At 43.1% G+C, this 21,841-nt stretch overlaps 1 protein-coding gene across 10 annotated transcripts; it reads right to left on the bottom strand.

Annotated features, from left to right (window-relative positions):
* Positions 1-2,346: 2,346 nt before the first annotated feature.
* On the bottom strand, positions 2,347-17,327 carry LOC106608164 (mRNA decay activator protein ZFP36L1). 10 transcript variants are annotated; one of them, XM_014205938.2, is made up of 4 exons: positions 6,601-6,709; positions 6,403-6,516; positions 5,693-5,795; positions 2,347-5,287 (listed from the first exon to the last, which is right to left on the bottom strand). In XM_014205938.2, exon 4 carries the CDS (start codon positions 5,276-5,278, stop codon positions 4,298-4,300), a length of 981 nt encoding a protein of 326 aa, XP_014061413.1. In that variant the 5' UTR covers positions 5,279-5,287; positions 5,693-5,795; positions 6,403-6,516; positions 6,601-6,709; the 3' UTR covers positions 2,347-4,297. The 10 variants fall into 10 exon arrangements, with proteins under 10 accessions (XP_014061413.1, XP_014061416.1, XP_014061418.1 ...); XM_014205941.2 differs by lacking the exon at positions 6,403-6,516 and having other exon boundaries at positions 6,601-6,717; XM_014205943.2 differs by lacking the exon at positions 5,693-5,795 and having other exon boundaries at positions 6,601-6,710.
* Positions 17,328-21,841: the final 4,514 nt, after the last annotated feature.

The raw sequence follows: 21,841 nt of genomic DNA, 5'->3' as shown, positions 1-21,841 counted from the left end.
AATATCGTTTAGGTCTAGAGTGTCTCCCCCTTTGAAGAGGGGGATGACCGCGGCAGCTTTCCAATCTTTGGGAATCTCAGACGATACGAAAGAGAGGTTGAACAGGCTAGAATAGAGGTTGCAACAATTTCGGCAGATCATTTTAAAAAGAGAGGGTCCAGATTGTCTAGCCCGGCTGATTTGTAGGGGTCCAGGTTTTGCAGTTCTTTCAGAACATGAGCTATCTGGATTTGGGTGAAGGAGAAATAAATGGGGGAGGCTTGGGCTAGTTGTTGTGGGGAGTGCAGGGCTGTTGATCGGGGTAGGGGTAGCCAGGTGGAAAGCATGGCCAGCCGTAGAAAAATGCTTATTGAAATTCTCAATTATAGTCGATTTATCCGTGGTGACAGTGTTTCCTAGCCTCAGTGCAGTGGGCAGCTGGGAGGAAGTGCTCTTATTCTCCATGGACTTTAGTGTACCAGAACTTTTTTGAGTTTGTGCTACAGAATGCAAATTTCTGCTTGAAAAAGCAAGCCTTAGCTTTCCTAACTGCCTGTGTATATTGGTTCCTAACTTCCCTGAAAAGTTGCATATCATGGGGGATAATCGATGCTAATGCAGAACGCCACAGGATGTTTTTGTGCTGGTCAAGGGCAGTCAGGTCTGGAGAGAACCAAGGGCTATATCTGTTCCTGGTTCGAAATTTTTTGAAAGGGGCATGCTTATTTAAGATGGTGAGGAAAGCACTTTTAAAGAATAACCAGGCATCCTCTACTGACGGGATGAGGTCAATATCCTTCCAGGATACCCAGGCCAGGTCGATTAGGAAGGCCTGCTCGCTGAAGTATTTTAGGGAGCGTTTGATAGTGATGAGGGGGGGTCTTTTGACCACAGACCCGTTACGGATGCAGGCAATGATCGCTGAGATCTTGGTTGAAAACAGCAGAGGTGTATTTGGAGGGCAAGTTGGTTAGGATGATATCTATGAGGGTGCCCGTGTTAGCTGTCACTCAAATGGCGAGAGTCTGAGCTCATTGGCTATAACTCAAATTGCTAGGGAGCTGGCTCACGTGGGGGGAAATGGTGCAGCAGAGCTTCCAGAAAAGCAGTCGCTTTCAAATTAGGGATTTAGTGGCTAATTGAGGTAAGACAGTAATACTGCTCAGATTTTGAACTAAACATCGACAAACCCAATCCAAAGACGTAGGTTTAAAAAAATAAAACTTAGTTGCCAAAGTTTCGGAGCATGTCTTTAAGGCAGCTGAGAGCCTGTGTAAGGTTTCCCAAACTCGGCCCCCCCTGGGTGCACGTTTTGGTTTTTGCCTTAACACTACACAGCTGCTTCAATTAACCAACATATCAAGCTTTGATTATCTGAATCAGCTGAGTAATGCTAGGGCAAAAAAAAAACGAAATGTGCACTCGGGAGGGAGGACAGTGTTTGGGAAACCCTGCACTGAAAACTGAACCAACAAGGTCTTAGCTGGATCATGAGGTAAGAAGTAAGCAAAACAAGAGATGTTTTTAGCTTTGCAGCTCGGCGTACTACAATGAAAGACCCACTGTTTTGCTTCAAGTTTGTATTGACTTAGGAACACGGCTGCTCCATTAGTCTAACTTGTCTCTGTGAGGAAATTAGAGATAAGACCAGGCCTCGGGGGGCCCGGCCCTGGCTCTGCCTAGCGTGGAATAACAAATAAACTGAACCCGCAATTCATCAGCTGTAACAGGCTTAACTGAGGGACTGGGGGGAGAAGAGAGAATTAGGGCCAAAATACATGGGAGAGTCAACACCATAAAAGCTCAAGTTTCCTACCTTACAGTAACCATGGTGACGCAGCCTGTGAAAGGCTGATCTAGGTCCTCGAGATAGGGCGCAACACTGAAAGTTTGTTGCTATTCCTCGGTTGCTTCTAATCAACAGAGTAAAGCAGCCCACCAACAATAGTTTGAGGCCCTGAGAGAGAACTGAAGTTAGATTTCCGGTCTTGGAAATGTTTTCCTGGAAAAGAGTTTAAGTAATTTTGTTTGACTGTATTTGGGGTTAGGTTAGCTACTTGGCCGTGCTCAAACCCAAGCCTTTCAAACCAAGTTCCCCAGTTTGCTGGTGAATAGACTTGTGAGAGAATAAGTCGAAGATATGCAGTAGGATACAAACAATCTAGTACTGCTTCACCAACATGAACTATGGTCCCCATTCGATGCCCAGGCCAAATGGAGCCAGCTCCTAGGACACATGCTGCTTTCCCCATTCAAACTATTTTTTCACTGTTGCCATTTAATGATTACATCAAAAACAATGAAAAGATAATTAACATTTTCCCAACCTCAGCCGCAAACAGCCCTTGTCAATCAGGAAGACAGACGTTCAATAGAAATATGGGTTTTATTGGTTTAAACTGCAATCTGTCATTACAAAAATAATACATGAGAATGAAGACTGTAGATAACAGCAACAGCTGCTAAAAAGAGAATACATTCACCTGTTGATTGATGTCAACCCTGTTCCCCTTTATTCCACTACAAGGGGTTTAGGCTTAAATCTGCTCTGTGTTCTAAAACGTGTGATAAAGGCACAATGCTTGGGGATACGTGGAATGTATTGATAGGTAGTTAAATGGGAATGACTGGTGCAACAACAAAAATGACCAAAACAACATCACCTTATTTGGCAAAAAAAATTATAAAAAAAAAATGTTCATGGCATTGTGGAATATGCGAGCGTCCATAATTAACTAATTCAAGACATTTCCGTTTGTCGTTAGCAGCATTAAAATGCTGGTTATATAGGCTAAGAGTGACTTAAATACTAAAATGAATGTTTGTCCTGGTCAAAAGAAAGTGAAATAACAGGAAGAGGACTGACACCCAAGTCTGCATTCTAGAGAACCTTGGAGAGCTGCTGCAATCCACAACTGGAAGAGGATTAGGATAGAAAACAGAAGCTGAAAACCACAGTTCAACATCAGGGAAAAACAATAAATACAACAAAAATAAGTTTAAATTAAGATTAACTTTCTAAATAAATCAAAGTGTAGTTACAAAACAGAAAAAAGTAATTGCAGTATAATATATTAACTGTGGGGGAAAAAAAAAAAAAAAAAGTCTTCAATCAATAGAGAAGATCATAATTTAACATAAAAGAAAATATATTCTATTGTTTCATTATCAAGATAAATACAAAAAAAATGCCTTAAGATCAGCAATAAATACATTCTGATAAGTTAAATAATCAGTGACAAGGAAAAACCTCAAGGTTTTCAAAACAAACTAAACAATAATAATGTTGAACAAGGTGGAATTAATGGAAGAGCTTTTCACTCAGATTTTTGACAGTGGAGATTGAGGGGTCCTCTCAGTCATCTATTAAGCTGGCTGGTATCCTGGGAGACAGGACAGGCCAAGCGCAAATATTAATATTGATTGGCCAGAGTTTACTCATATGAACAGTCCTACTCCTCCGACCTTCAACACGACTAAAGATAGAAAATTTCTAAGGGCACCACAGATTATTCTTAGGGGTTGTCGTCATGGTGCCAGAGAGCACATATCAGCACCAAAATAAAATTAATTCTTCCCACCCTAATTCTAAACAAAAGCCATCTGTGCGTTTGTCTAGTCCCCACATCCAAAAATTACACAATTCAAAAATAGAGGGGCAGGAAAAAAACATGGAATCATTAAAAGTAACCATTGTAGTCCCACAGATGTCTTGGTACACATTGATCGGACATCACCAAGGCACTTCATCAGAACTGATTGTCCAATAATATTTTTGCTGGTTTAATTTTAAGAGAAAGGTGACCCATTGTAAATGGAGCACTGATTTGTCACAAGTCCTCTCGAGGCGTAGACGGATGAGAGGTTTGAAGATAGCTGTGGCACAGGCAACAATGGTCACGTGACGATATGCATAACTGCTACACACCAAAACGACAGGGGACTCCTGGCATGGACACACTGGAGCTTTCACTGACATGTTCAGATCCATCTCTACCGTTCACCGTTATTGTAGCCCTTCACCCAAGGACAACTTGTCTTGAACTAGTGTTGTCATGTTAACTGCTACGTATCACGATTCTTTAGTGACCACTTGGCTGAATGACCATTTGGGTAAGATAAAGACACCTCTGTTCATTGGCTAATCAGGTTATTCTGAGATGAGGTGGGCAGGGGGGGAGCGGAGGTTCTTCTGCAGAGGAGGAAATCTGCTTTTTGATTGGACTAAGTGGCTACAACACTGCTGCATAGAACTACCATGTCCACTTCTGGGTTGTAAACAAGGCGAGGGTCAGGACCATGGGGGGGGGTGTAGACACTAATCATCAGAGATGGAGAGCCTGCTGAAGATGGGCAGGCGGCGTGAGGCATCCAGGCTAGGGGACTCCGAGCCGCTCTGACTGCTCTGGTAGCCCTCCAGGTCTGAGAGAGAGTCCGGGGGACTGGCGGGAGACTCCGACATGGGCCGGAAGAAGCAGGGGGCGGTGGGGGAGGGTGTTGCCGGGGTCAGCAGACCAGGCTCCAAGACAGAGAGGCCCCCCCCTAAGCTGGGCCCGAACAGGTTGGCCAGCTCCTGGCTGGTGTAGGTGAAGGGTTTGCTGGGCCAGTCACTCATGTCCTCATCGGTAGAGATAGGTGGCGGGGTGACCGAGGTGGGGCTGACCTGCAGACCACCCTGGCTGGGGAAGCCAGCGAAGCTGAAGCTGTGCTGGAGGCGAGGGCGCTCAATCTTGTTGAAAGTGGAGAGGGGTGGCGGTGGGCCGCGGCGCTCCTCTGCGTTGTGGATGAAGTGGCAGCGCGGGCCGTAGGGGCAGAAGCCCATAGTGTGGAAGGTGCGACACAACTCTGTCTTGTACTTGGGGTGGCGGCTCAGGCTGCGCAGCTCTTGCATGCCGTGGGCAAACTGGCACTTGTCACCGTACTTGCAGGTGCCATTCTCCTCGAAGGGCCGGCACAGCTCCGTCTTATAGCGGCTGGAGTTCACCTGCTGCTGGCCCTGGCTCTGTCCGATGCCGAGACCCTGGAGCTGACTGCCCGGCTTGAGGCGTTCCCCGGTCTCTGAGAAGGAGCGATCTCGGAAGCAGTTCTCCTTGTTTTTACTGCCGCAACCACCGATCAGGAGCGAGAAGGGGTCCACCTTCAGACTGTTGATGAACTGGTTCTGGTTGAATTTAGCGTTGGGAAGGGTGACTGAGTCACAGCGCTGCAACAGCCCACTGCCCCCCACCGCCTTCCTGTCCAGCAAGGAGGAGCCGTTGTTGTGGGGCCCACCGAAAGTGTTGTTGTTGTAGTTCAACATCTTATTGTTCTGTAAAGAAAATAACACAGTCACATAAAAATGTATATAACGTGTCAATGTCAATCAGTAGAATGAAAAACAAAGAAAGTTTTGATCTAGCAGTACTTTGATCAAGGTTACAGTCCAGACCTTTTATTACTTGCATTGAACAGAATATTAATTCTACTAGGCAGCTCTTGAACAACAATATAGAAAGACTCATCTCCATAGTCACATGGTAAAGACAAATGGGCAACTAGCAAACAAAAAGCACTGCCAAACAATTATGGCCTTAGTATGTGCATGTGACAGCAATATTCACAAATGCTAGTTACATAGATAAGACAATCGATAAAAACCAGTAAACATCTGCTGAAGGTTATCTATTTCAAAAGGGATATAGATAAACACAGTATTCAAATGCTGACATGTTACCTTCGGGATCCAATATGTTTTCAAACTGAGGCACAGCTGCTTACAATTCGTACTGAGTGGGGATTGCCCGGTTACTCAACCCTGCACCTTAGAGGCTGCTGCCCTATATACAAAGACATGGAAAACTGGTCGCTTTAATGTTTACAAACTGCTTTACTCATCTCATTTGTATATACTGTATTCCATTTTAGTCAATGCCACTCCGACATTGCTCGTCCTAATATTTACATATTTCTTAATTCCATCGTTTTACTTTTAGATTGGTGTATTGTTAGATACTAATGCACTGTTGGAGCTAGGAACACAAGCATTTCGAGACACCCGCAATAACATCTGCTAATTATGCGTGACCAATAACATTTGATTAGATTGCCATCCCTGCGCGACACAGCGTCTCAGTATCGTTCGTGTTGAATCCGCCTGTTCATCAAATCATTTATTACCATGTGACGTGAACCCAGTTTGATGGCAAAGCGTTGTATTGTCAGAATCGTTTTAGTTACTACCATAACATTTAAAATGGTAACGTTAGATTGTAAAGCTTGCGACGCTAAGCACTCTTATCTAGACCCGAACATAACATGTGACATGAACAGCGAGAACATAAAATTGCCTGGTAAGGGAATTATTATAAATGTACTGAATTGTTAACAGCCATTAAGCACTTTATACTTTGTCACCTACATGCCATGCATACAGCTAGTACTCACTGACGTTTGCTGAACAATCCCGAAAAAGTTAATGAGCTAGCACGGTACGTTAGCTTCAGCCTTCCGCTCAAAGCAATCAATGAACATTCGTTACCTTGTTCACTTCGGTGTATTCTAAGAAAGGAGGAACGATAGTTGCTGTCATTTTTGTTGTGGCTATTGTAAAGAGAGGGAAGAAAATTAAAAAAAAAAAGTTACCTAAAACACAGGGCTGGTGGTTAGTCCAGATTTACGTGTCCTTTCTGCCCTGCAGAGAGCCCCTCTGTCCTGCAGAAGTTGAACGCAGATCCTTTTAAAACGCTACATGGTTATGTTGGCTGGGAGGGGCCTGAGTTAGACTGACATATGAAAATGTGGCGGCAGACCTGCCTAATTCTAATTCATCGTTTTTGTGTTTAATAGACCAAATTACACATTCTGTTAACATCTGACTCCAGAGTGATCTGTGATTGCAAATTGTAGCCTGACATTTCAGATTTACCGACAAAAAAATACTGCAGTTTACTATAGAATACTACAGCACTTAATTTATAATTCTGTAGTATACTGTAGAATACTATATTACACACGGTAGTATCCACACAAAAAAACACTGTAGTAAATACTACAGAAATGTATGCAAAAACACTACATTTTTGTAAACTATATTAAATACAACAGGATTTCATTTGCATATACCCTGCCCATTCCCCTCCCACCATATCCCAGTTTGTGCCACCCATAAGTGAGAAACCTACTTTCCAAGTATTTATCATGTCGAATAAGACAATCTCCTTCCTGTTCTTATTCAGAGGGGCTGGGTTAAATGCATAAGACATATTTCAGTTGAATGTATTTAGTTGTACAACTGACTAGGTATGCCCCTTTCCCTTTAAACCCTATATTGTGTTCTCTACAGGTTATAGAAAAAGCAGAAACTCCCCTCACAAGAAAAGACTGCTGTTTTGAAACTGCAGTCGGCTGTGGTATTTTGGATGCAATAATTGCAGAATAACTTTGATGTACTGCAGTTGAACGGCAGTTATACTGCACTGTAACTGCAGTTACACTGCAAAATTACTGCAGTAAAAAAAATGTTATTTTGGATGCAGTATTTGCAACATACTGTAGTTATACTGCACTCTAACTGCAGTTATTCTTCAGTGTATAGGCAGTAAATACTACAGTACTGCAGATATACTGCACTCTGAATGCAATCTTTTTTTGTAAGGGTCCATTCAGAACCCGGTCCTACCTACCTAAAGGTTACGGAAACTTTGTCCTTTTAGTATTTCTCCAGTAGGTTTCCTCAAGGAGAAAGCCCCCGCTTCTTTGTCAAAGATAATACAATAAAAACACTTTTAGTAAATACTACAGTAATGTCCCCAAAAACACTACAGTATACTACAGTCTGCAAAAATACTACAGTATACTGTACTACAGTCCGCAAAAACACTACAGTAAATACTACAGTATACTACAGTCCGCAAAAACACTACAGTAATTACTATAGTATATACTACTGCTTTTTTACTATAGTATTTATATTATAGTAAACTGTAAATACTACAGTATACTTCAGTAAATACTACAGACTTCAGTCCGTAAAAAAACACTAGTGAATACTATGGTATTCCTACCATAGTATACACTATAGTATTTTTTAATGTGGGTAGATGTGATAATTAATTTTTTGGGATGTAGTGAACTACTTTTTTTCAAAGTAACTTCAGTAAAGTAAACTATACTGTATGTTTCTTAAGGGTAGCTTTAGTGTACCTTAACTTATTCCAGTGTGAATTCATTGGTAGCTTGGTAAACTATATTTTCAGAGTAGCTTCCCAAACACTGCTTGCCTTTTGATACATTTATAATTCATCACCGGGGGGACTCAAAGTTGTGATTCAACTGTATTGGCTGTTGGTCCCATATAGGCAGAGAGGTAAACAACATGATGTGTACATTATTTACAAAGTGGCTATAGGCGTCCGTTATTGACAAAACACTATCTTTCCAAATATAGGCAATAAACTCCCACCTATCCAAATTGTTCATGACAAACCAAGGCCAGGCTGTCTGAAGGGATCACAAATATAGCCTACTCCTGAATTTCAGAGGGCAGAGGAGAAGGAGGACGTAGTTCAAACTTGAGGTTGTTGTTTCAAGCGTGACCTCCACATAACCATGGAAGAGGTCAGATAGGTGAATTCCTCAGCTAGCCTAATTGCAGATACTGTGATATTTGGTTCCTGACTTGATCTTTTAGGCTACCTGTTGTGGGTTCAATAACACCTCAAAGAAAAGCCAGGTATGTTGTGTCAGTAGCGTCTTCTAGATGAACTGTTGGTCGAAGCACGTTTGTTTTTCTTATTAATGAATAACTGTTTAATGATTTGGTTTGACAATATTCTCTCTGATATTGTGTGTGTGTGTAATAGAGCGAGATGGAGAGAGAGGCGGTTAGATTCAGCCATATTGGATGGCGGTCACCACAGTGTTGCAGCAGTCAGCTTATTTTCATCCAGTCTTTGGTTATTGGTTTGAGTCCTCATGGTGTATGAGAGGGACATGCACATACTTTCCATGGTTTTCATAAAATTATATAATCCGTAACTTCCTTCAGGGCAGGGAAACCTATGCTTGTATTTCCCAAATCAAAATCATATCAACACAACTCATGGCATTAAGGCCTTGTACATTACTAAGGCCCTATGTTTTGGTTGATCATGTCACATGACCTGGATTTGAAACTAGATTTTTAAGCATTTTCCAGAAATGAGTGTTAGACCAAAAATGAAAACAATTTCCTGAGGACGGTGATGGACCATCTGACAGTTTGGGGACAGTTTGATGAAAACATTTTAAATAAAGGTTCAAATACAGGTCACGTGACATGATTAACCAAAACACAGGGACGTAATTATCACACCTGTTCAGTTTTTCCTAACCTCCAAAATAGTATAAGACATAAGAGATGTTATCAAGTGATGAATTAAACTAAGTTTCCATCCAAGGAACATTTAACTGAGACGTTCAAGGTGATTCATTAGAAATAATAGTAACTGCCCACTGGGCACACACTGGTTGAATGAATGTTGTTTCCACGAAATGTCAACGTCTGTGCCCAGTGGGAGGATGAAAATTATCCATGACAAAACACAGTGATGCTTAATTCCCCATGCCATGCAGGAGGATGGCAGCTTTGTGTGGTAGGGGCTGGTTCGCTTGAGGCCCTAAGGAAAGATATCATGTAACGTGCTGCTTCCTTTTTCCACTGCAATTTCAATATATCTCCGTGTGAGACTGGTACCAGAGAGACCAATGTATGCTTTGACACGCATGCACGCAGACACACACACACACAATATAGGCCTAAGGTTTGTCATTGGTGCTGGGTGGAGGGTACGCTCAGAGGGACAGAGTCATCCTCATGCAATGTGGGCGACTGAATCTTTCAACTATTTACATTTGGTTTTGTAAAAATAAAGCATTCTCAAACATAGGAGGCAAAGAAGATCTGATGTGGAAAATGGTTGATTTCTGTGTTAGTGTCTAAACATGCTTTTATAGTACAAAGGGTCAAGGATTCACTGACCAATGATCCAAAATCATCAGTGTGAAATGATCTGTAGTGATGGCCAAGTCTGACTGATCTTTTATGATGGCCAAGTCTGACTGATCTGCAGTGATGGCCATGTCTGACTGATCTGTAGTGATGGCCAAGTCTGACTGATCTGTAGTGATGGCCAAGTCTGACTGATCTGTAGTGATGGCCATGTCTGACTGATCTGTAGTGATGGCCAATTCTGACTGATCTGTAGTGATGGCCAAGTCTGACTGATCTGTAGTGATGGCCAAGTCTGACTGATCTGTAGTGATGGCCAAGTCTGACTGATCTGTAGTGATGGCCAAGTCTGACTGATCTGTAGTGATGGCCAAGTCTGACTGATCTGTAGTGATGGCCAAGTCTGACTGATCTGTAGTGATGGCCAAGTCTGACTGATCTGTAGTGATGGCCAAGTCTGACTGATCTGTAGTGATGGCCAAGTCTGACTGATCTGTAGTGATGGCCAAGTCAAATGGATTAATGTTTGCTGTTTAGTAAGACGACCCATTAGGCTTGACTTAACTGGTCCTCATCAAGTCAATGAAACAGGCTGTCGGGAAAAAGCCATCATGTCAATTTGGATGATTAATTACACAAATGATGTAATTACTTTTAGAGAATTGAATGTAGTACAGGAACTTTTTCCTCTGTGAGAATGACAGCGTTTGAAAAATACCAAAAGAGTTACGGTGGCGCACACAGGATGAACAGATTATCTAAAGAGAAGGAGAAAGGGAGCACAGAGGAGTGTAAAAATTGTGTTAAATGTTGCTGTTCTGGTAGCTGAGGAATATAAGGTAACAGCTATAGCTACAGTATACTGCAGTATCTGGTCGTTGTCCCACAAAGCTTGCAATGTGCAGATTTCAGGAAGCAGTAATCCAATTGTACAAAACCACATTACGAGTAAACCATCTTTCTCTCTCCTCTCTCTCTCCTCTCTCTCTCTCCTCTCCTCTCCATCTCTCCATACAGTCTCCATTTCAGTCTCCCATGGCAATCTTCCTTGCATAATGTTTTGCTTCACCAGAGCCCAGAGACCTTGGCGCCGAGTGTTGGACGCCTAACACTGTTGACATGGTGCTGTTTTGCAATACAAAATGGAATGTGGTTTATTTTCTGAAACATATTTTCTTTCTACCATGTTGCAACTCAATTTCCCACTTTTTTTCTTTGTTATTGTTCTAGTGGATTAAAGTCTGTGTGTTTTTGATTGAGAGGAGAGGAAGAGAGAGCGAGGGGGGGTTATCTGTTTGAAGAGCACGTCTGTGATTTATTTGAGTTCATTCATGGTATGTGATTTTACGAGAAGTTCATGGCAAGATAAGAGCACCCCATAAAAATCCATGAAGAATTGAGTCACTCCTCCATCATGTCTACTGAACTGGATGCAAAGCGTTCGTTTAGCCTTTGAGACAACTCTTCCGTACGTCTTCTCTTTTTGAACTCTCTCTTTTTCCCACCAAATGAAGGAGAGATGATTGAAAGGCAAGAAAGAGCCTGTTAAGTTATTATGCAAGGAAGTTTTTCTTGGTGTCAAGTCTTAGCCTAATAATAAAGGGCCGAGATTTCTTCATGTCGAGCCGATTGACATTGAATGTTGTACAAAAGCAATGTTTGCACAGGGAGAGGCCCCACCGCAGCTGGGAAGAGGCCTGACAAAAGGCTCAGAGCTTTAGACGAATGAACACATCTGGAGTTGTGTGGTCCATGTCACAGTTGGTTCTGTTCAGACCACTCAACCAAAAACAGATCTTTCCACCCCCTTAGGAAGAAAACACATGCAACAATTTGAAAGCTTGAAATAACAAAAAACAACCACAGAAGGTGGGTTGTTCCACGGATTGCAGGGGTGTTCCACAGATGGCAGAGGTGTTCCACGGATTGCAGGGGTGTTCCACGGATTGCAGGGGTGTTCCACGGATTGCAGGGGTGTTCCACAGAGTGCAGGGGTGTTCCACAGAGTGCAGGGGTGTTCCACAGAGTGCAGGGGTGTTCCACAGAGTGCAGGGGTGTTCCACAGAGTGCAGGGGTGTTCCACGGATTGCAGGGGTGTTCCACAGAGTGCAAGGGTGTTCCACGGATTGCAGGGGTGTTCCACAGAGTGCAGGGGTGTTCCACAGAGTGCAGGGGTGTTCCACAGAGTGCAGAGGTGTTCCACGGATTGCAGGGGTGTTCCACGGATTGCAGAGGTGTTCCACGAATTGCAGGGGTGTTCCACAGATTGTAGGTGTGTTCCACGGATTGCAGGGGTGTTCCACGGATTGCAGGTGTGTTCCACAGATTGCAGGGGTGTTCCACAGAGTGCAGAGGTGTTCCACAGATTGCAGGGGTGTTCCACGGATTGCAGGGGTGTTCCACAGAGTGCAGAGATGTTCCACAGATTGCATTTTCCACCAGAGAAGTCAGTTTGTGGGCATGTAAACATGGATAGCATGTCTCTGACCACTTGCGTTTAGATGTTTCCACCCCCAAACCTCCAACCCCCACTCACTCACTTCATGCCCTCCTCCATCAAGCCCCATTTGTTTCCATCTCTCTCTTCTTCACCCACTTCCCTCCACACAGACATACACACATCGTTCCCTCCCCCACAGGCAGTGAATGTGAGGCCGCAAAGCAGCCTTATGGTAATTCAATGACTATTTCACTAGTAAAGTGTAAAACTCAGAAGTGAAATGACAACATTGAACAGTGAACCATCATGTTTTTGTATAAAATATCTAATAATGAAAGAGAAGGATTGTTGTTTTGATGTTGGTCAAGTTAGTCTGGAAGAGATAGAAAACAAATGTTATCCATCAACAATGATGAGCCACCGGGTACAGACTACCTGAATGGGAAACTATAGAGAACGGTAGCAGACTGTATTACCACCAGGTATAGACTACCTGGATGGGAAACTATAGAGAACAGTAGCAGACTGTATTACCACCAGGTATAGACTACCTGGATGGGAAACTATAGAGAACGGTAGCAGACTGTATTACCACCAGGAATAGACTACCTGGATGGGAAACTATAGAGAACGGTAGCAGACTGTATTACCACCAGGTATAGACTACCTGGATGGGAAACTATAGAGAACGGTAGCAGACTGTATTACCACCAGGTATAGACTACCTGGATGGGAAACTATAGAGAACGGTAGCAGACTGTATTACCACTGGGTATAGACTACCTGGATGGGAAACTATAGAGAACGGTAGCAGACTGTATTACCACCAGGTATAGACTACCTAAATGGGAAACTACATTGAGGGAAAAAAGTATTTGATCCCCTGCTGATTTTGTACATTTGCCCACTGACAAAGAAATTATCAGTCTATAATTTTAATGGTAGGTTTATTTGAACAGTGAGAGACAGAATAACAACAACAAAATCCAGAAACACGCATGTCAAAAATGTTATAAATTGATTTGCATTTTAATGAGGGAAATAAGTATTTGACTCCCTCTCAATCAGAAAGATTTCTGGCTCCCAGGTGTCTTTTATACAGGTAATGAGCTGAGATTAGGAGCACACTCTTAAAGGGAGTGCTCCTAATCTCAGTTTGTTACCTGTAGAAAAGACACTTGTCCACAGAAGCAATCAATCAATCTGATTCCAAACTCTCCACCATGGCCAAGACCAAAGAGCTCTCCAAGGATGTCAGGGACAAGATTGTAGACCTACACAAGGCTGGAATGGGCTACAAGACCATCGCCAAGCAGCTTGGTGAGAAGGTGACAACAGTTGGTGCGATTATTCGCAAATGGAAGAAACACAAAAGAACTGTCAAACTCCCTCGGCCTGGGGCTCCATGCAAGATCTCACATCATGGAGTTGCAATGATCATGAGAACGGTGAGGAATCAGCCCAGAACTACACAGGAGGATCTTGTCAATGATCTCAAGGCAGCTGGGACCATAGTCACCAAGAAAACAATTGGTAACACACTACGCCGTGAAGGACTGAAATCCTGCAGTGCCCGCAAGGTCCCCCTGCTCAAGAATACATATACATGCCCGTCTGAAGTTTGCCAATGAACATCTGAATGATTCAGAGGACAACTGGTGAAAGTGTTGTGGTCAGATGAGACCAAAATGGAGCTCTTTGGCATCAACTCAACTCGCCGTGTTTGGAGGAGGAGGAATGCTGCCTATGACCCCAAGAACACCATCTCCACCGTCAAACGTGGAGGTGGAAATATTATGCTTTGGGGGTGTTTTTCTGCTAAGGGGACAGGACAACTTCACCGCATCAAAGGGACGATGGACAGGGCCATGTACCGTCAAATCTTGGGTGAGAACCTTCTTCCCTCAGCCAGGGCATTGAAAATGGGTCGTGGATGGGTATTCCAGCATGACAATGACCCAAAACACATGGCCAAGGCAACAAAGGAGTGGCTCAAGAAGAAGCACATTAAGGTCCTGTAGTGGCCTAGCCAGTCTCCAGACCTTAATCCCATAGAAAATCTGTGGAGGGCGCTGAAGGTTCGAGTTGCCAAACGTCAGCCTCGAAACCTTAATGACTTGGAGAAGATCTGCAAAGAGGAGTGGGACAAAATCCCTCCTGAGATGTGTGCAAACCTGGTGGCCAACTACAAGAAACGTCTGACCTCTGTGATTGCCAACAATAATTTTGCCACCAAGTACTAAGTCATGTTTTGCAGAGGGGTCAAATACTTATTTCCCTCATTAAAATGCTAATCAATTTAAAACATTTTTGACATGCGTTTTTCTGGATATTTTTGTTGTTATTCTGTCTCTCACTGTTCAAATAAACCTACCATTAAAATTATAGACTGATCATTTCTTTGTCAGTGGGCAAATGTACAAAATCAGCAGGGGATCAAATACTTTTTTCCCTCACTATATAGAGAACGGTAGCAGACTGTATTACCACCCCTATGTGCTAGATCTTTAACCAAAGCCTAAAGGAGTGTGTGTGTCCACAGGTGTAGAAGAAAGCTAAAGTAATTCCATTGCCTAAAAATAGTAAAGCACCCGTTGCTGGCTGTAACAGCCGACCAATCAGTTTGATGCCTGTTCTATTTAAACTGATGGAGAGATTAAATGTAACCTTTTACTTAACTAGGCAAATACAATGCTATTTATCAGAGAACAAGTTAACTACTGACTTTCAGCATACATATAGAGAAAGGCACTCAACTTGTACTGCACTGATTCAAATGACAGATTGGTTCAAATAAATGGATAATAAGATGATAGTTGGATCTGTGTTGTTAGATTCAGTGCAGCCTTTGATGTTATTGATCATAAATTGTCATTTAAGGAACTTGATACGACTTTGCATCACCTGCCATCACATGGTTGGAGAGTTACTTTTCCATAGAACCCAGAGAGTGTTCTTCAATAGAAGCTTCTCTAACATCAGTGCAGTGTCCCTCAGGGCAGTTGCCTTGGGCTGTTACTCTTGTCTATTTTTTTTCAAATGATTTGCCACTGGTCTTACACAAAGCTAGAAAGACTATGTATGCGGATGATTCCACACTCTCCAGCCAAAGTCAGTGAGCTCACTGAAATGCTAAATAAGGAGTTACAGTCAGTATCAGAATGGGGGATTAACAATAAACTAAAAGCATTGTATTTGGTTCTAAAAAAATGTTAAGCCTAAACCTCAACTGGAGTTTTATATAAAGGGTGTGACCATTGAGGAAGTTGAGGAAGCTAAACTCCCAGGATTAACATCAGATGGTCAGTTATCAAGGTCAGGTCATATTGACAAAGTTGGGGAGGGGTATGTCTGTTATAAAACGATGTTCTGTGTTTTTGACACAAAGATCAACTGTACTAGTTGTTAAGACTCTGATCTTGTCCCATCTTGATTAATGTCTGGTAATATGGTCAAGTGCAGCAAAGACCTAGCAAAGCTGCAGCTGGCTCAAAACAGAGCAGCATGCCTTTCCCTTAACTGCACATACAGAACTAACTTCAGCAACATGCACACTAGTCTTTCCTGGTTGAGGGTTGATGAGAGATTAACTCTCATATTACTGTAATGAAAATGTCAGATTGTCTGCATAATCAAATAACATTCAGTTCAGACATCCATACATACTCCACAAGACATGCCACCAGGGGTCTCTTCACAGTCCCCAAGTCCAAAATGAATTCACGGCAATGCACCCTTCCATCTCCAATTACTCTCACAAACAGCAAAATGACCTTTTAAAAAAAGATTCAACAACATCTCATGGACAGCTGTAAGGGGGACACACTTAACTCTTCTTGAACTGCACTGTTAGTTAAGGGCTTGTAAGTAACCATTTCACGGTAGGGTCCTCACTAGTTGTATTCGGCGCATGTGACAAATAAAGTTTGATTTGAAACAAACACACATCATATTTGTATTTTTTTGTATTGTTTGTATATCGTTGTATTTTAAATGAATGTGACTGTCCTTGTCTATCACTCTTTTTGTTACTTGTCATGGTGTGCATGAAAAAAAGGAGGGAATTGATTTGGAGATAGTAGAGAAGGATGATCAAGAAGGATGATCAAAAAGAGGGGAGGAGAAAGTGAAAGCGAAGGTATTGACTGGAGTGCAGTGAGTCAAAGAAAAAGAGAGAGTTGTAAAGCGAGAAAGAGAGTTGTAGAGTATTTTTTTTCTACCTTTATTTAACTAGGCAAGCCAGTTAAGAACAAATTCTTATTTTCAATGACAGCCTAGGAACAGTGGGTTAACTGCCTTGTTCAGGGGCAGAACGACAGATTTTTACCTTGTCAGCTTGGGGATTCAATCTTGCAACCTTTCGGTTACTAGTCCAACGCTCTAACTACTAGGCTACCTGCCGCCCCTGAGTGAGATAGTGTGTGGGGACAAAATGCTCTGTCATGTCAGAACTACTGTGAGGACGCTTGCCGATGTGACTTAACCATTTCTAACAACTGAGGAAGCCGTCCATGTGTTGGCAACATGTGCTGCATGGCTGGGAGGAGGAAATAGGAGGAGGGAAGGACGGAGAGGGCAGAGGAAAGTCAAGGGGGAGGAGATGGAGGAGGGGAGGGGTCACACGTAGTCGACCCAGTTTTCATTCCTCTCTATCTCTCTCCCTCTCTCTCTCTCTCGCTCTCTCCCATGTCCACTCCGTTCTCATCCCCCCCTTCTTTCTGTAACATGTTTATCTGACCACTGAGTGACATATGGAAGAGTTGGGCCTCTCCGGAGGAGGTCAGTTAGTGTCTGGGACTGGGATGGCATCCCTCACCTGCACAATCGTGGCTGTCATTGGGTGACTGATCACCTTGAGTCCGTGAGCAGATGTTTGTCTTATTACATAAGGCCCGTTGTCCCTCTGGCAGTGGCAAAAACATTGGACTCATGGGTCTGATCATCTAGAGTTACATCTGGAAAGGAACATGGCCATTAGATTTCATAATAAATCAGAACTGTCAAAATGATAAGATAATAATCTGGCTATTACTAAAGGATACACCGTAAAGAGAAAGAGTGAGGACATACTACAACTATGTAGGCTAATGATTCTATATGATACAATCCTATATATAAAACAGTTTTGATCATAAATGTTATTGAAAAATATTAGAATGAGTAATATAAGAATATAAGGATAACATAGCAGCTCTTAAATATGTAAGCATTCAGTTCAAGTTCACTTTCATCTTTCATGCTTTTATGACCAAATAGCTGTTATCTACATGAGCACTATCTGTACGAACGCAGAGTACTATCTGTACGAATCGCAGAGTACTATCTGTACGAATCGCAGAGTACTATCTGTACGAATCGCAGAGTACTATCTGTACGAATCGCAGAGTACGATCTGTACGAATCGCAGAGTACTATCTGTACAAATCGCAGAGTACTATCTGTACGAATCGCAGAGTACTATCTGTACGAATCGCAGAGTACTATCTGTACGAATCGCAGAGTACTATCTGTACGAATCGCAGAGTACTATCTGTATGAACGCATTGGTTCTAGCCATGTATGATCGCTGTGTATATTTCTGGATATGTCCTAACCCTTGTCTAGCTGGCTAGCAAACAGCACAATCTCCAACTGATGTAAGACCAACATTCAAACATGTGATGAATATTCAGAGATGAAAAACAATAAAGCTCTTTCTCCCTGCGTCCCAAATGCCACCCTATTCCCTATTTGGTGATTCTATTTGAGATAGGGTTCTGGTCAAAAGTAGTATACTATATCTGAGTTAGGGCTCTGGTTAAAAGTGGTACACTATATTTGAGATAGGGCTCTGGTTAAAAGTAGTGAACTATATTTGAGATAGGGCTCTGGTTAAAAGTAGTGCACTATATTTGAGTTAAGGCTCTGGTTAAAAGTAGTGCACTATATTTGAGTTAAGGCTCTGGTTAAAAGTGGTGCACTATATTTGAGATAGGGCTCTGGTTAAAAGTGGTGCACTATATTTGAGATAGGGCTCTGGTTAAAAGTGGTGCACTACATTTGAGTTAGGGCTCTGGTTAAAAGTAGTGCACTGTATAAGGAAAAGGGTACCATTTGGTACACAGCCATGTCTGTTCTCATTTGTATTGGCATAGTCTCATAAATATCTATCCGTTCATAGTAAAGGGTAAATATCCAATAACCAGAAATAGCCCCTGGTCACGCAATATCCCCCTGCTTCACATTCCCAACCCATGTCCTCACATAATGAAACGAGACGAATCGTGAGGCCAAAGGTTTCCAGGGCAGATATTTTATGAGGAACATGCTTGTACGCACAAACACAAACACACACACACACACACACACACACACACACACACACACACACACACACACACACACACACACAACGTATTTACAGAGCTGTCGAGAGGTAAAGATCAGAGGTTACCATCGCAAAATACTTTGATATGAAACTCAAACCTTGGTGAGACCTCCTAGGGCAACCTGAAGAGAGCTAATGTGTTTTTAGGATTTGTGAGGAAGTAAGGCAAGCTATGTTTTGAGCTCTATGGACAGTGATGATGATGTCACTCCTGGCTCAGAGCCATACTAGTCGCCTGACTTGAATGACATAATGTTTATCTGATTATTTTGATCTGATATAGTGCTTTTTTTCCTGCCACTAACCCTGACTGTAGGTCAATGGTAATAACTTTCTCCTGCTGAGCTCTCTATGTAGCCTGATCTGCTGCCTTGCCAACTCCTGTGGTCAATGTAATGAAGAACAAGTTGTCTATACAGAAGTACAGAGATCGGGGACGAGCTACGCTCTGTGTGATCACAGTGCCGTTGACTGTAGATACAGTACAGTGCTGTCTTCTATTTCTCTCCACTTCTCTGAGAGAATAGCTTGTGTTTCTACTATTGTGACAGGGATTCCTCTAGATGCTATGTGAGGTCACTGGCCCATAGCCTCAGGATGGACAGGACATGATATGGACGAGACATTCTGGGGATTTGGTGACATCAAACTGGAGGTGACATCAAACCATATGGTTGGAAGGTTACCCGACCATCTACCCCAGCCTGTGTGGTTAGAGGTGATGATGGTCGCCTCATTGTCAACCATGAACATGACAGAAATACTCTGTCATGTCACATGAAAGACCAAGCTTATTTGTGCTGAGAAGTCAGCACACTATTTCAGGATGTTCAAAGCCACAAAGATGGAAGTGGTTACGTCCTTGAATGATTCCTCCACTTTGACTAGGAAAATAAGCCTTTTTTACACAATTGTTTCCAAGCAGGGAGACTTTTTTGTAATCGTGGCATTCGGATTGGTATGGTAAAATTGGCCATCATTCATCAAAATGAAATGACGGAGGAGGGCGAGTGTTTCTCTGATTGGAGAATCTGGGGACTTTCCCTGGCCGCCGACGTGTGCACACACACACACACACACACACAACAGACGTGCTCTCTCGCTCGAACCCTCTGACTCTCTCTCTCTCTTTCACAGTCTCATACCCCAGACAGTGGACCTTGCACTGCAGCTGGGCTGCCAAATCAAACACTCCATATTTCACAATGCATCTGTCCCTTCGCTTCAAAACTTGAAAAGCCCACGGTCAACTGCCATATCTGATTTACAGCCAGGATGTTAGCTTTCAAGTGAACCCGCCATAATGAACTGTGACCCTCATAGCTTTACCGTACGTCAGCACTCAACTGAAGATCACAGAATTGTCAAGTCAATTTCTCTCTCCTAAGTGTTCAAAGGCCTAATGGCAATGGGCAGCGCTTGTGTCAAGTGTCAACTCCAATGTCATTGTGCGGTTTCGCTGCTGTTATCCCAACTCATTGAGAACACAAATGACCTCACTCTAGGCTTCCTGTCCTTTCTCCTCGGCCTGAGACGAGGATTCATGAGGTCATTATTCCCAGTTGCATCTTGGTCATTGTGGACGGTTGCCGTAGAGACCTGAGAAGGTGTCATGTGAGTTAGAATGAAAGAGATGCTCACGGCTGTTAGTGAACGACGACAAACAGGCCTTCTTTCTTTTCCTCTTATGTTCCTTTCTTTCTGTCTTTCTTTCCACCTTTCTTTCCACTGCTTTATGTTCTCAGGGGTTCTGAGGAATGCTATCGCCTTAAATCATGTCACAGACCATTTCAGAGCTAGAACCTTAAGGAGACACATATTTCAGCCTCTGAAGCTTTAGATATTTTCTGCACGTACACTACATGGCCAAAAGTATGTGGATACCCTTTCAAATGAGTGGATTTGGCCTTTTCAGCCATTGCCGTTGCTGACAGGTGTATAAAATGGAGCACATAGTCATGCAATCTCCATAGAGAAACATTGGCAGCAGAATGGCCCGTACTGAAGAGCTCAGTGACTTTCAACATGGCACCGCCATTGGATGCCACTTTTCCAACAAGACAGTTCGTCAAATTTCTGCCATGCTAGAGCTGCTCCGGTCAACTGTAGTGTTGTTATTGTGAAGTGGAAACATCTAGAAGCAACAACGGCTCAGCCGCCAAGTGGTAGGTCACACAAGCTCACAGAACTGGACCGCCAAGTGCTGAAGCGCGTAGCGTGTAATTATTGTCTGTACTCGGTTGCAACATTCAGTACCGAGTTTCAAACTGCCTCTGGAAGTAACGTCAGCACAAGAACTGTTCGTTGGCCTAGCAGCCGCACACAATGCGCAATGCCAAGCGTCAGCTGGAATGGTGTAACGCTCGCCGCCATTGGAAATGCGTTCCCTGGAGTGATGAATCACACTTCATCTTCTGGCAGTCCGACGGACGAATCTGGATTTGGCGGATGCCAGGAGAACGCTACCTGACCGAATGCATAGTGCCAACTGTTAAGTTTGGTGGAGGATAAATAATGGTCTGGGGCTGTTTTTCATGGTTCGGGCTGGACCCCTTAGTTCCAGTGAAGGGAAAATGTTAACGCTACAGCATACAATGACATTATAGACAATTCTGTGCTTCCAACTTTGTAGCAACAGCTTGGGAAAGGCACTTTGCAATTTCAGCATGAAAATGTCCTTGTGCACAAAGCGAGGTCCATACAGAAATGGTTTGTTGAGATCGGTGTGGAAGAACTTGACTGCCCTGCACAGAGCCCTGACCTCAACCCCATCGAACACCTTTGGGATGAATTGGTACACCGACTGCGAGCCAGGCCTAATTGCCCAACATCAGTGCCCAACCTCACAAATGCTCGTGGCTGAGTGGAAGCAAGTCCCTGCAGCAATGTTCCAACAACTAGTGGAAAGCCTTTCCAGAAGAGTGGAGGCTGTTATAACAGCAAAGGGGGGGACCAACTCCAAATGCATACCCATGATTTTGGAATGAGATGTTCAACGAGCAGGTGTCCACATACTTTTGGCCATGTAGTGTATGCAGCAGCACGCTGTAGATCATGAATTACTTCATGTTTAGTATTTGTATTTATT

This window comes from Salmo salar, chromosome ssa06, assembly GCF_905237065.1.
Source record: "Salmo salar chromosome ssa06, Ssal_v3.1, whole genome shotgun sequence".
Taxonomy (NCBI): domain Eukaryota; kingdom Metazoa; phylum Chordata; class Actinopteri; order Salmoniformes; family Salmonidae; genus Salmo; species Salmo salar.
Note: the sequence above shows the minus strand (reverse complement) of the source record. Positions and strands in the feature narration are given on the sequence as shown.

Coding starts and splice junctions, on each gene's coding strand:
- LOC106608164 (XM_014205936.2), bottom strand. CDS start 6,547: ATGACAGCAACTATCGTTCCTCCTTTCTTAGAATACACCGAAGTGAAC. Junction 5,288..6,496: donor AATACACCGAAGTGAACAAG/GTAACGAATGTT, acceptor TTTTCTTTACAG/AACAATAAGATGTTGAACTA.